This window comes from Apteryx mantelli, chromosome 1 (assembly GCF_036417845.1).
Source record: "Apteryx mantelli isolate bAptMan1 chromosome 1, bAptMan1.hap1, whole genome shotgun sequence".
In the NCBI taxonomy this organism is placed as follows: Eukaryota; Metazoa; Chordata; class Aves; order Apterygiformes; family Apterygidae; genus Apteryx; species Apteryx mantelli.
The window spans coordinates 91,779,256-91,793,282 of record NC_089978.1 but is presented as its reverse complement, the minus strand read 5'-3'; the positions used below and the strand labels follow the sequence as shown (position 1 = coordinate 91,793,282).

The 14,027-nt window shown below is 41.6% G+C and overlaps 2 protein-coding genes across 2 annotated transcripts in view; one reads left to right on the top strand and one right to left on the bottom strand.

Moving 5' to 3' along the window:
- The window catches only part of IL1RAPL1 (interleukin 1 receptor accessory protein like 1), a 773,158-nt gene that overhangs the window by 685,917 nt on the left and 73,214 nt on the right, over window positions 1-14,027 (bottom strand). The gene's annotated exons all lie outside the window — the stretch shown is intronic.
- On the top strand, window positions 4-1,705 carry LOC136991105 (octapeptide-repeat protein T2-like; the record flags this gene model as incomplete). The annotated part of the gene is made up of 3 exons (XM_067289631.1): window positions 4-627; window positions 913-1,026; window positions 1,493-1,705. Coding segments are annotated over 3 exons (951 nt in total), but the record flags the coding sequence as incomplete, so codon positions are not given.

The window sequence follows — 14,027 nt, the reverse complement described above, 5'->3', positions numbered from 1 at the left end:
GAGGAGAAGAGGAGAAGAGGAGAAGAGGAGAAGAGGAGAAGAGGAGAAGAGGAGAAGAGGAGAAGAGGAGAAGAGGAGAAGAGGAGAAGAGGAGAAGAGGAGAAGAGGAGAAGAGGAGAAGAGGAGAAGAGGAGAAGAGGAGAAGAGGAGAAGAGGAGAAGAGGAGAAGAGGAGAGGAGAGAGGAGGAGAGGAGAGAGGAGAAGAGGAGAAGGAGGAGAAGAGGAGAAGAGGAAGAGGAGAGAGGAGAAGAGGAGAAGAGGAGAGAGGAGAAGAGGAGAAGAGGAGAAGAGGAGAAGAGGAGAAGAGGAGAAGAGGAGAAGAGGAGAGAGGAGAAGAGGAGAAGAGGAGAAGAGGAGAAGAGGAGAAGAGGAGAGGAGAGAGGAGGAGAGGAGAGAGGAGAAGAGGAGAAGAGAAGAGAGAGAAAGAGGAGAGAGGAGAAGAGGAGAGAGGAGAAGAGGAGAGAGGAGAAGAGGAGAGAGGAGAAGAGGAGAGAGGAGAAGAGGAGAGAGGAGAAGAGGAGAGAGGAGAAGAGGAGAGAGGAGAAGAGGAGAGAGGAGAAGAGGAGAGAGGAGAGAGAGAGAGGAGAAGAGGAGAGAGGAGAGAGGAGAGAGGAGAGAGGAGAGAGGAGAGAGGAGGGGAGGGAGGGGAGGGGAGGGGAGGGGAGGGGAGGGGAGGGGAGGGGGAGGAGAGGAGAGGGAGGGAGGGAGGGGAGGGGAGGGGAGGGGAGGGGAGGGAGAGGGAGGAGGGGAGGGGGGAGGGAGGGGAGGAGGGGAGGGGAGGAGAGGAGAGGAGGAGAGGAGGGAGGGGAGGGAGGGGAGGGAGGGGAGGGGAGGGGAGGGTGAGGGGAGGGGAGGGTGAGGGGAGGAGAGGAGGAGGAGAGGAGAGGAGAGGAGAGGAGAGGAGAGGAGAGGGAGGAGAGGAGAGGAGAGGAGAGGAGAGGAGAGGAGAGGAGAGGAGAGGAGAGGATGAGGAGAGAGGAGGAGAGGAGAGGAGAGGAGAGGAGAGGAGAGGAGAGGAGAGAGGAGGAGGAGGGAGAGGAGAGGAGGAGAGGGAGGAGAGGAGAGGGGAGAGGAGAAGAGGAGAGGAGAAGAGGAGGAGGAGAAGAGGAGAGGAGAGGAGGAGAGGAGAGGAGGAGAGGAGAGGAGGAGAGGAGAGGAGGAGAGGAGAGGAGGAGAGGAGAGGAGAAGAGGAGAGGAGAAGAGGAGAGGAGAAGAGGAGAGGAGAGGTGAGAGAGGAGAAGAGGAGAGGAGAGGAGAGGAGAAGAGGAGACAGAGGAGGAAGAGGAGAGGAAGAGGAGAGGAGAGGAGATGGTGAGGAGAGGAGAAGGGAGAGGGAGGGAGGAGTGGAGAGGGAGGTGGAGAGGGAGAGGAGGAGGAGGAGGTAGGGAGGAGAGGTGAGGAGAGGGAGAGGAGAGGAGAGGAGAGGGTGGAGGTGAGGAGAGGAGAGGAGGGAGTGGAGAGGAGAGGGAGGAGAGGAGAGTGAGGGAGAGAGAGAGAGGAGAGGAGAGGAGAGGAGAAGAGAAGAGAGAAGAGAGAGAGAAGAGAGAAGAGAAGAGAAGAGAAGAGAAGAGAACACTGGTTTTATATTGGTTCAGAAATACCTTTGCCAGTAACTAATCATAATACTGACATTGTGGAAATGTTGAAACACAGTGCTTGCAAGCAATTTAACACATCAAATGATATACTGTTCATGAAAAAATAAACAAACTGAAATCATCACAAGACTAACACCATACACACACTACATTTAACCCTGAAGCTTCAATTCCAATTTTGCCTATGCATTGAAAACACATTGTGTCCCCGTTAAAGCCTTCTAACAAATCTCCCGAGTCAAACGATGAATTTATTCTATGAAAGAGTATGACCCTTCCACTGAACTTGCAAAATATGTCTACTTCTTGCTTTTATCATATCATTTATTCCCCCCCACACACACAGAGAAAAAGGAAAATAATGCCCTTCTGCATTAGTTTTGCTTCCATTAATTCATTCCACAGGCTGAGCAGAGGGTTCACCATGCAACAAACAATTAAAAGTAAATCTGCACATTTTAGGAACAGTGAAAGGGGAACCATTAGAGCCCACCAGAGGAACCAGCACAGAATCCTGGAACTTGCTTCTACATGAGTTGAAAGCACAGGAGCACTGCAAGATCAAACATATTCACTGCACTAAACCAGCAACTTGCATTAACAGGATGGAAAACAGGTAGATCGCAGGTTGTGGCTCAAACTCTAAGATGTGAATAAAGGCTTGCATTTCTGTTATTCATGTTCTCTGGGGATTAAGTGGTATGAGCAGCAGGTGAAAGTAGGGACTAAACATTCTGTTAATTCTCTCTATAACTGGAGGGTATAATATAGTCATAATGATTATCAGCTTGGCTCTGGAAAGGCTGACAGGACTAACAGCCTACATTTCAACCTGTTAAAAGGGGGAAGGGAGGCCCAATTTTCCCTTCTCTAGTCAAGTTAGATGGAAACTTCACGACAGTATTTTATGTAAAATATCTTTGTCTAATGAAAAAAAAAGGCTGAGTAGTAGTTCTTTAATATCATAAATAAAGACCCAGATGAAACCGAAGTGGTTTTGATATTGACCCCTGTGGATCACAGCACTATACAGCAACTGATAAAATTCTCTAAAGGAACCACAAAGTACAAGCTTTCATTTCAAAAGAGACAGCAAATCTTTTGCACTTTCATTGACAGTCAGGTTATTGAGTACCCAAGACATTTTTGAAAGCAGTATCTTAAAATATCTTTGTCTTAAAAGAGAACAGGTTAGAAATAAGGAATGGTGTGGGTGTAAAAGAGCACAGCAGGAGAAGAATTACTTAAATAAAGATGATTCTATAAAGAACCCATCTTAGCTTTACATTTCAAGACATTAGAGAACTAAGCACAAACCTACTGGGTTCATGATTATGACTTTATTAAAGATGAGAGAGTGGGAGAATACAGTTTGCCAACAACAGTTTGGGATATCTAACCTTTAATAACTTAATACTTATACACACAGATATACACAAAAGTATTAATATATTAACTCATGCACTGACTGTGAACAAACTGTAGTATTTTAGCATCACAAGTGAAGGACTATCATTTACCATTCACCTACAACTTTAGAAAAGTTAGATAATAATCTGCTTACCTATACAATAATTAAAGTATACAGGATTTCTATGAGTTAAATTTAGTGCAATACTACCATTTTTAGTTAAATATAGAATTTAACTAAATAATTCCCTGACCACCAGCATTTATAAATAATATAGAGCCTTAGAATTTTAAGAAACTAGATATGAAGGTTAATTTTCTAGAGGCACAATGGATAGATACCACATTTCACTGTCAAGCATTTCTGAAATCAAAATCACATTTCTCAGTCACTGTACTAACGGATGCTGCAGGAAATCCTGAAGCTGATATCTTTAGCCTCCAGGATACTAGCGAGAGTCAGCTCCTTGCTCTGTGCGAGCCTAATAAATAATGTCCTAAGAACCACAGGATTTTACTGTGCAATTACATATTCACTAAACAGACTCTGACTGTGAAAGCAGATTCAAGAACATCTTTTATGACCACGCAGCTAAAGATAATATTGTTGATTATTGTGGAAGAAATGTAAGTTTATATATATATTTTTTTAGGAGAACCATGCAGTAGTTGTGAAGCTTTAAGTTATCAAAGAAAACCTTAATATGAAACTACGCAATCAATTAAATCCATCTTTTGGTCCATTTGTATTTCACTCATTTAAGTTTTCAAGTCAATTGAAAAAAACATACTCACTACAGTTGGTACCACACAGCACTTCAACCCCACGGTGCCACTGCCGAAGCCATGCTCATGTACACTTATTCTGAGAGAAGATTTGAGCCAAACTGGCCATTGCCTATTCTGCCTGTGGTAAATCCCTAGAAAGTAAAGTCTGCTACTACCTTTGAGATACAAGAAAGGTGTTAATGCTAGTGGAGAAAAGGGCTTCCAGAAGCAGCACTCATGTCTCCTTGCAGCAGTGTGGGCAACAAATGGGCCTATACTTATGGGCTCTCCCCAGAGTTCTCCAATCCCTCTCTTTTTTTGCCTTTGCTGTAACAGCAGAACTTCCTATTTCTGATCTTTTCTTCATTTTTAAAAGCAAAAGCTCAAACAAGCAAACAAACGATAGAGAATGAGTCAAAGAGCACTATGGTGGAGCTGGCGCCTTATGGCTTTGGAAGTTGTCTGGGAGGTTGGAAAATCTGGCTCACATCACATCACTCTCATGACTGATTCAAAGCAGATAAAACATCCCATGTCTCCTGTTCCAGGTGAATGCCTTAGCGCTGACTACTCTAGCAAAGATCACCCTAATGAAATTGGCTGTAAAACACAAAATAAGCAAATCAGAAGAAAAAAGGAGCATCCCTAGGGAGATCCTATAACAAGTCCACAGAAAACTCCTTCGCTGTTTAATGAGTATGTCTGAGGCATAGATACTGTAATATATTAAGCTGGGGTTTAAATTTAAAATCGAAATAGAAGACTAAAATTCTGAGAGGCCAAACTCTTAATACTAAGTGCAGTGTGACAATGCATGTATTGGAAACAGCCTCCTTTCAGTAATGAATCTTTTAAGGAAGCGACTGTTTTACTAGTAACCAAGCAGTAATTTAAAAAAAAAAAAAATTAAAAGTTTCTGATTTAAAGTGCAAGTCAAAGACATCTGCTCTTTCTTTAAAAAACAGGCAGATAAACAGCTTACATACCCTCACATTGGGCACAAGAGGCAGGTTTGGGCGGCGGGGCCGCAGGGCGCCGCTGCGGGCGGAGGCCGCGAGCTGCCCCGTGCCGGTCGCAGCCAGTCGGAGGCAGCCGGGGGCAGCGCGGGGTCGCCGCGCCTCGGCCGCTCGGAGGCCGCCCGGGGCCGCTGCGGGGGCGCGTTGGAGAGAGGGCGGCGGCCGCGGGGCGGGCGGGAGGCGGTGCCGGGGCCGCGGCCGGAGGCGGCTCGGGGCAGGAGGGAGGCGCTCCGGGAGGGGCGGCGGCAGGAGCCCGCAGCGGTGCAGGGGAAGGGGCGCGGGGCGGCGGCAGGAGGCCGTTAGGCGCCGCCCGTCGCCTCCGCGAGGCCTCGGCAGGGCCCGAGCGTAACCGGCGGCGAGAGGAGGGGAGCGGGGCCGGGAGGGGAGGAGAGGTGCCGCTGGAGCTGAGCCGGGGCGAGGGGGCCCCGGTGTTCCCCGAGGGTCTCCTTGGCTGTTTATGGCCTCTTTTTTCCCAATAGCTGAATCAGTAATCAAAAGTTCGTGTTAATTGGCAATAAATGAAGTTAAGTGACATTCCTGGGGTCAAGACTGTCTTGCCCATGACAACCGTTCTACAGAAGTCTTTCTCTCTTTTCTCTTTTTTTTTTTTTCCCCTGGTTTTCAGTTACCTCCAATAGCAGGCTGAGACAACGTTATGGTGGTTTAAAAAGTTAATTGCCATATCTCGAGTTGTATCAATGTTAGCATGTTTTACGTGCTCTTTGGCTGTGAGATGGCTAGCCTCCTTGAGTGAATAGTAGACTAAAACTCTTTTAAAACCAGGTATTTTTGGTTGCGTTATGTTTATATGGTAGCATGATTTGAAGTATCTTCATCTTTGATCAGTATTCACAGCTTAAGGTTTTCAGCAAGAGGTTGCTTGTTTGCATGAACCACAGTATTGGAAGTGTGTTGAATATTTCTGGATAAAAATAATTATACAAGTTTTAAGTAGACATTAAAAAATCCTTTGTGTAGAAAGTGTCATTGCTTGACCAAAAAAAAAGCTTCTAGCATCTGTATTGCTGAGTATCTCAGTTTCCAGTTGAGATGGAAATAGAAACACAGCTGTATCTCAACACTAAAGTTTGGGGAAGAAATTTCTTCTTTCTTAATTGTTTTCCTTTACTTTAGGCTTTTCTTAAAACTTAATCATATTAGTAGGAAGCTTTCTATTGGCTCAGTCCCTTACAATAACTTAAAGGGGCTGACTCAGCTAGCTAGCTTCCATCACCTATTTATCTGAAAATCATTTTCCTTCCTGCCTTTCAAACTTTGAAGGATGTTCTTTAATACTCCTGTTCACAACTACTTTATTTTCTTCCTCAATCATATTCCCTAATAAAAAAATCTTTCTTTCTTCTGATCCCTGCAAAAATACTTAATGACTGTTGGAATGTGGTAATGGGCTTTTATGACAGGCTTACCATGCTATTCAATACTGTCACTTTGTTTCCTAGTGCTCAAGCAATCTCTACATCTCTTGTCATTTGATAATAAGCACAATGAAAAGGGAACTCTGTTAACTTCTGTATATTTGCTGTGCCTTGAACAATAGAGTTCAGGTATTGTGAAAGTGATGCGTTACCTAGCAAGATTAGTCTACTTCAAAAAAAATCAAGAAAACAGAAATGACTATTTAAGTTTGCATTGTTATTTGGCAAAAGAGGCTTTATACAATAGTAAGATTCTCAAAATTTTCGGTTTCCCTTCTTAAGGGAGAATTTGGAGAAATAGTGAACATTGCTTTCTTAATTTACCAGAAACAGGTTTATGCACTATTATGAAGGTGTAACAAAATTGCAAAGAGACACCTCAAGAAGATACTCAAGAAGAAAAACAATAAAAAAAGAGTAGTTGAGTAACTTTTTTTTTTTGTTTGGCAATTTTTCATAAATCCCTAAACATCATGTCATTAGATCTCACAGACTTTGTAAAGCACATGCACTTACAATGCATTAGTATAGTATTAGGGAGTACGCATGGTAAGTCCAGAACACAACTCAAACAGTTTAAAAATATTTGTTTTAGATGCTTAAATTGCAAGACCAAAGTAGAATCAGGGTGATTTCATAAACAGGTATCAATTCATTGTCATGATCTGCTACATTAGTGTCCTAGAACAGGAGAGCACTAACAATATTTAAAAAGTTAGTTACAGGAAAATACACCTGTTCTGGAGATAAAAGACCATAAAAACAATCCTTTCTGGAGTTCCAGAAAACAAAAAGGTTTAGCAATCAGATTGTCAAGGAGTCATGAGAAACCAGTCATAAGCACCAGGGGAGGCACTTAAGGTACTGTTTTTTTCTTCATAAATTACTCCTGATCATCTGGCTAAGCAGCAGTCCTAAGCTGAAGAAAGTTGTGACTGCTACAAAAAGTGAAAGGAGATCACTGAAAAACAGTAAGAGTTGAAGGAATTAATGATCGTGCTTTAAGTGGTGATAGCCAAAAGACAGTATGCCACCCATCTGGCTGAGCAGGCTGCAAGTATGAACTCTGGGAGAGTCTTTTGCAGAGAAATCCAGTCAATTGCATCATCACATTTGCCATTAGACTTGCTGCTGATCACTGCTTTGTCTTTAAAATGCTTTTTATTGCAAAAAAATTTATATCCTTAAGACTCCATCATGCAAGGTACTGTACACATGGCAATGTGACTGTAGGCATTTAGAATAATTCTATGTATCTTCTATACATGAAAAAAAGAGCATCCATTCCCAAAAGTTTTAGATGGATCATTTAAACATGGATTGCTTAAACATAGAGCAGAAAAGAAAGTATACTACTAGGAAGAGACCTACTGTCAGAACTACAAGAATCCTGATCAGCATTTATTTTCCCAGTCTTGTGTAAGGCAGTAATGTCAGCATAGTATGTGCAGTAAAGATGATGGACTATTCACATTTTGCACACTGCTTACATTGCTTAAAGTGTTCCTGTTTACTTCAAGTGACTTTTTTGTGTGGTAGGTGGACAAGATTTATGCATAGCACTTTTATTAGGAGAAGAATAAATTGCAGCAGATTGCAGATACCTGAAATGTAATGCATCATATGCTTGAGAACCCTTTATTCAAGAAACAGTTGAACATCTTGTCCCTCTGAACCATAGATTAAAATAATTGCATAGCTGAAATCTATCTGACACATACTTTGGGGAACTGCTGTGGAGAGGAGAAGAAAAAGAACAACTTCAGGAGAGACCTACAGAAGGGAGATGACAGTGGCTTTCCAGTGGCCTCACAGCTCCTTGTGGGATATAGGTGAGCAAGGCATTGCAGATAATTCATCGAGGTTGGCTCAATCACAGCCAGAAGCATCCGTGCCAGCACAGCTGTGGCGTGTCCTGTCACATTTGTGGCATTGCAACAGCATTTGTCCCATCTATAAGCTGCTCCTGCCTCAAAAGCCAGAAGCTGGCTATTGTGCTTTAAAGCAATATCTGCTTGCCCAGTAATGACAAATGTATGCTTTAGTTTTACTTTGTCCAGTCTAGCAATGAACAAAGGACAACACACCATCCGATGTGACAGCAAGATAGTGGCAACGCCTTAATTCCCACATGGTAGAGTGTGCACAGATAATGTGTCCAGTTGAACTGAATGAAGCCCTCTAGGGCTATTGCTCCTTTTACAATTGAGTGGGTGGGAGTGAGTGGGCAGAGCCTGGTACTCCACTGTGCCACCTAAGGAGTGCTGCTGCAAGAGGGGCAGCAGAGGAAAGCCCTGGAAAATGTGCCAGTGAGTTATTTACTCAACCCTGCCATACTTGAAGTTATGAGAGTGGTCTTTATTTTACATTATGCTTCATACTATATAAACACACTTTAGATTTTTAGGGTTGTGAAAAGGGAGAACTAGGTGTTTGATTTATTCTTTCACTTTCACAGGCTAACTGCTAAACCATTTACACTTGTCCAAACCAAACTTTGATAACCTGTTGTCTGGGCCCCGAGGCCAAACCAAACCAAACTTTGATAACCTCGTTATCCCTGTCCCCCCCACCCCCCCGGGCCTCCTCCACTCTCTGGGGCTGTTGATTGACTGCGCTACCAGCCCCAGCTCCGCCTGCCATGATCAGACCCCGTGTGACTGCGCCCCATCGGGGAGGGCATGGCCTGCGCTGGGGTCACCCTCAGCTCCTGGCTCCCCATCCCTCGGGGAGCAGCTGGCCTTCGCTGCTCCCTGACACCTGCTTACTCAACAGGGCTACCGATCTGAAATCCCAGAATAACTGTTCAGCAATGTCTGCCTCGAACCTGTTTGTTTCCAATAAGAGAATGTTTCTTGCATTTTAGTGTTACAAATAACATGGGAAAGCCACTACTTCCCACTGAAAATTCAGGGAGTGTATCTAGGTTCCTGTGTTTACAAACAATAGTAATAAAAAGCTTTAGAAGTTCACATTTTTGCCAATTTCTTTATCTATGATAAAATTGCTTTAAGATGTTATCCCACTGTAAGAAAGAGAATCACATATAACAATCATTCAGGTAGCAGAAATTCAGCATCTGTATGGGACTTCATAGGCAAACTACAACCTGATTAAAACAAAGGATCCATGTGCTGAATTTACCATTTATACACAAACAGTACAGCAAAGATCTGAAGAGAAACATGTATTAAAAGGGCAATGCAGCTTTACAATTCAAATTCAGAATCTCTCATATAATAACCAGAAGCAGAACAATTTCTGCAAGGATTGTCATCATCTAATTAGCTTTTAAGGGATTCAAGCATCAATGATACATAATGTCTAATATATATCTCTGCAGTTTATTAAAGCTGTAGGAAGAAAACTGCTAAACTGGATATGGCTAAGAATTGTTATGACAATTCATGACACTTCACTATGCCATGTAGGACTACCCAACATAATGGCCAGAAGATACTAAATTATTTCAGCAGGGGGAGTCCTCAATTTTATCTTCTTTTACTGCAACAATGGTGGGTACAGTCATCATCTGTAGCAGCTCTTTCTGCTCTGTTCTGGACATATTTCACTGTGAAGCAGCTTGTGTACAATCCTGACACTCATACCACCGTTTAGTAATTCCTGATCTTTTATTATAGGCAGGTTAGAAAGGTAAAGGGAAGAGAGGATCGGAAATGGTGCTAAAGCTTCTCCCATTAAAACTGGAAGGTGTTCAGCTCAGCTGAATGAGATAACCTTGAAACTGTCCATCATTTGGTTTAGAATGACATTCTGTTATTCCTACTTCGTTATTGCTTCATCGTTGCTGTTGTTCTGTTTGGTTAGTTTTTAAAAAGCATATATTGATGACTTTAATTTCTCAGCAAAACTCTGCTCACCACTTCATTACTCAAAAACCAGCCAGCCACCTAATATTCCCAATGCTTAAGAAAATCTCATTGCTCAGAAAAAAAGAAAGTAGCAGGAATATGAATCTGTTGCTTATCCTCAACTCTGACCTAAAACTGTACTGGGATCCAAGGTCAAAAAAGAGGTGTTGCTGGCCTAATCAACTACAACTTTTAAATGCTTTCGAATAGTACTGCTTATTTATAGTTGCAATCTTTGATTTGACACTAGGAGGAAGAAGTCAGTCTCAGAAGAGACAGAGCTTCCTGTTTACTAATGATGTACTAGCAATTTTAGCCATGAAATATGTGATATCAGGCTGTAAAGCTGCAACAGCCTGATGTATGAGAGCGGTCACTCCAAAACCTTCTAAAATTAATTTCAAATGCCAACAATGGAAAATATAAATCAAGCAAAGCTTTACATATATCCAAGTCACAGGCTGAGTACTACACTGAAATTGCAGTATATTCCATATGTTTATGTCAATTTTCATAGCTGAAGGCTACTCAAATGATATTCTTAAAATATTGCTTTGAGAATAAAGAACAAAATAAAAAACCTTCTCAAAAATAACTTTCCTTTGGAAATTAGGAGTATTGTCTTCCACCATGGTACATACTCCCCTGTCCCGTCAAAGCTGGAATATTGAATATTCATGGATCAGGAAGAGACTGAGAGAAACAGACTCAGGTCTCAGCTGCAGTGGACCAGACTTGGGATTCCAAGTCCCTAATTCAAAGCCTTTTGTCTTAGTATGGATGGGCCATAAAACAGAAATAACACAGAAGAAAGGACTGGAATCCTGGGACTCTTCCTTTCCTAGAGAGGTGTTAAAAATATTATGCTGGAATTTATCTGCTGTTGCTTGTTAGCCCAGGCCTCTGAATTTAGTATTCACAGATGCACAGGTGTTAGTTTTCCCCAGAAGTGATAGAGATTGATGTCATCAGAATAACTGGATGAAGGATTTGGGAAATGTGGGTTCAAACACTTCAGATTCAAGAAGATTTAAAAAATGCTCCCATTTACTGGGCAGGTGCTCTAACACCATATTTTTAAAATGAACACATATACAGATTGTGTGCTTTCAAAGGAGCAGTTTGCACTGAGTAAAATGTTATCATGTAAAATAACTGTAGCAAATGTTTATGGGTGGTTCATTCAAAATTCTTCAGTTAATTTCTACCCTGCTGTACAGAATGATTCCCATTGTATTCAGTATAAATAAAAGCAGAGTATTCCATAAAATTTTATCAGCTCCTATTGTGAAAGCCCCCAGGAACTTTTAAAAGCTCACTAGAAAGGCATCTAGTTTCCACAGAACTCAAAATCAAACATAGAATTACTTGTCCATGAATCCATGCTGCTAACTGTCTACTAGTATGACCAATGAATAACATGTACAAAATCCATATTCAGAATACCAGTGCTGAGGTTTTGGCTTGAAAAATGGATGTCTAAAAAATGTAAAATTTTGGATGCATTCTAAAAATTAATGCATCAACAGTTGGTGCTTATATTATTTCCACAGGATCTTGAATTCAAGCACACATTCCCTCCATGCACACTGAACAAGGAACACGATCTCTCTCTCAAAGAGCTGCCATCCCAGCGTCAAAAAAATGAACTGAGAAGGCACTATCGTTTGGGTAGCTGCAGGAGTAGCAGAAGACCCACGAGAAGTGACAGTCGCCTGTCTATTCTTGTCTCTCTATTGTTTGAGGCTGCTGTGCTCACATGTTAACTGCAGAAGTAGAAGTGGATGCATGTGCAAGGAGAATTTATTTCATAGGTAGTGAATTTGATACAATACAAATCTTACTGAACTTTTCATGAGTTATAACATCAGGATATTGATAAGAGCTGTTACAGGCATTATGCAAGTTAGAAGTACTGGTTCTGTAGAAAACTATCTATCAATTATTGTAGATCAAAAGCTGAATAGAAGGCATAATACAATTCCTGAAAAAGTTAGTCACCATCCCGGGATGGGTATAAAGTCTTGAAGCAAGCCTTTCTTTCCATTTCTTATTGAAAAGATCCACACTGAAGTACTGCGTCCAGTTCTGGGTCCTATATTTAGAAAAGCTATGCAAACTAGAGTCCAAAGAAGAGCAACAAGATGAACAGAAGTCTAGAAAAAATGATGTTTTTAACAGACTAAATGGACTGGATTTGCTTAGTGGAAAGAAAAGACTAAAGGTGTCATGCATATATCCTTCATCTAGGTAAAAAACTGTTGCGAGGAGTGAAAGAATAAGATGGGTTTTGCTATCTTGTAGATAGTAGAAAAAATTATGGGCTTAAATAGTAGTAACAGAAATTTAGACGAGAGGAAAAATAAGGAAACTTCTAAACCAAATGTATAAGCTAATACATTAACCAGGGAAATTGTAGAATCTTTAAAGACCTAAGGATTTTTTTTTTAAATAGGGTTAAAGTTTACACAAATACTTACATTTAATCTTGACATTGGGCAGTGGGATAGTTTTATTCCATGCTTTTGATTCTATGAAACATCCTCTGAAAATAACAGTGGTATGTCTATGAAATGAACACATTCTGGAACACACTTCTTTAAAACAAACAGGGAATAAATAAAGTGTTAAGAGAGAAAGCAAGAGTGCACAGCATAGATAACCTTCTTCTTCAGTTCACCAGTATTGGCAGTAGCCACTGCTCAGAATGTATTATATAGAAACAAATGATGATCCTATAAAGGATCTCTCTCTCTCACACACACACACACACACACTCATTCAACAGTTAGTGCAGTCAACACAAGTTGACATACTGGTTTTGCCAGACATTTTTGGTCAATATTCTTCCAACACAATAAGCATTCCCGGAATAGATAGTGATGCGCAAGCTGATGCTTGCTCTCAGTTTTGGGATGAGAAATTCTGGGATGCATCTAAAAAACCTACATATATGTCTCATTTATTATAGCATCATTGGTCATGACAGTGTCAAGATTCAAAGAAGTAAATTAATCCCGGCAATTCTTTGTTTAGAAAACCAGCTGCGCTGCAATGACAGAATGTGGAAATAAAGTCTCCAATGCCTGGCCTATCTGTGAAAATAAGCCTGTGAAATATGCAGCTTAGCTAGAATACCACAGCTTCCTCAGCAGTATCCGCATAATTAGCTCACCTCGCTTTTTGTGGCAGGAAGACAACCTTCCCAGGGATTCTTCCAAAAAAATTTTTTTTGAAAGAATGGCTTAGAGGAGATTGAAAGACACAGGGATGATCATTACATCAGTGTCATTGGTCTACAGTAAAGCCCAGCAACGTGTGATACAGTGAGCCCAGGCCTCATACGCTATAAGGGCTGTAACTGCTGGGTACAGAAATAGACATTTGGTCCTGAGGCAGAAAGCTGCAACCAGGAAATGTGAGTTGGGAGCGTGAACAAATCAAAAAATAAAAGATCTGCTAAAAACGTCCTCCAAATTCCAGATAAAGGAAACCTGAGATTTTTTCCTCTGGGTACTGTGTCTAGAAAAGAACACCTTTGAGGCCAGCATGCTTGAAATACTCCTCCGATGACTTTTATCCTTAGCCATGCTGGAGAGAGTGCAAGAATTCAGGGCGAAGTGCCCTGCAGCTCTGCATTAGAACCACTTCACACAAAAGCTGCAAGTATAGCACCCTTGCTCCTGGTTAAATTATGTTTTGTAGCTTATGCTTACACCTAGCCTTTGGCTGTTGTTCATTGCCCCATATGTCCTGCTCACAGTTTTACACACTTTACTGTGCAATGGCTAATACTTGCAATCATTACATACAATGGGACCAAATTAAAGAGGGCAGGCTTTACTGACTTTTGTACATTTAGGACAAAAATCGTTTTTTATGTTTAATGTGGATGTATTTTCAGTAATTATGTGCAAATAAAGGGTA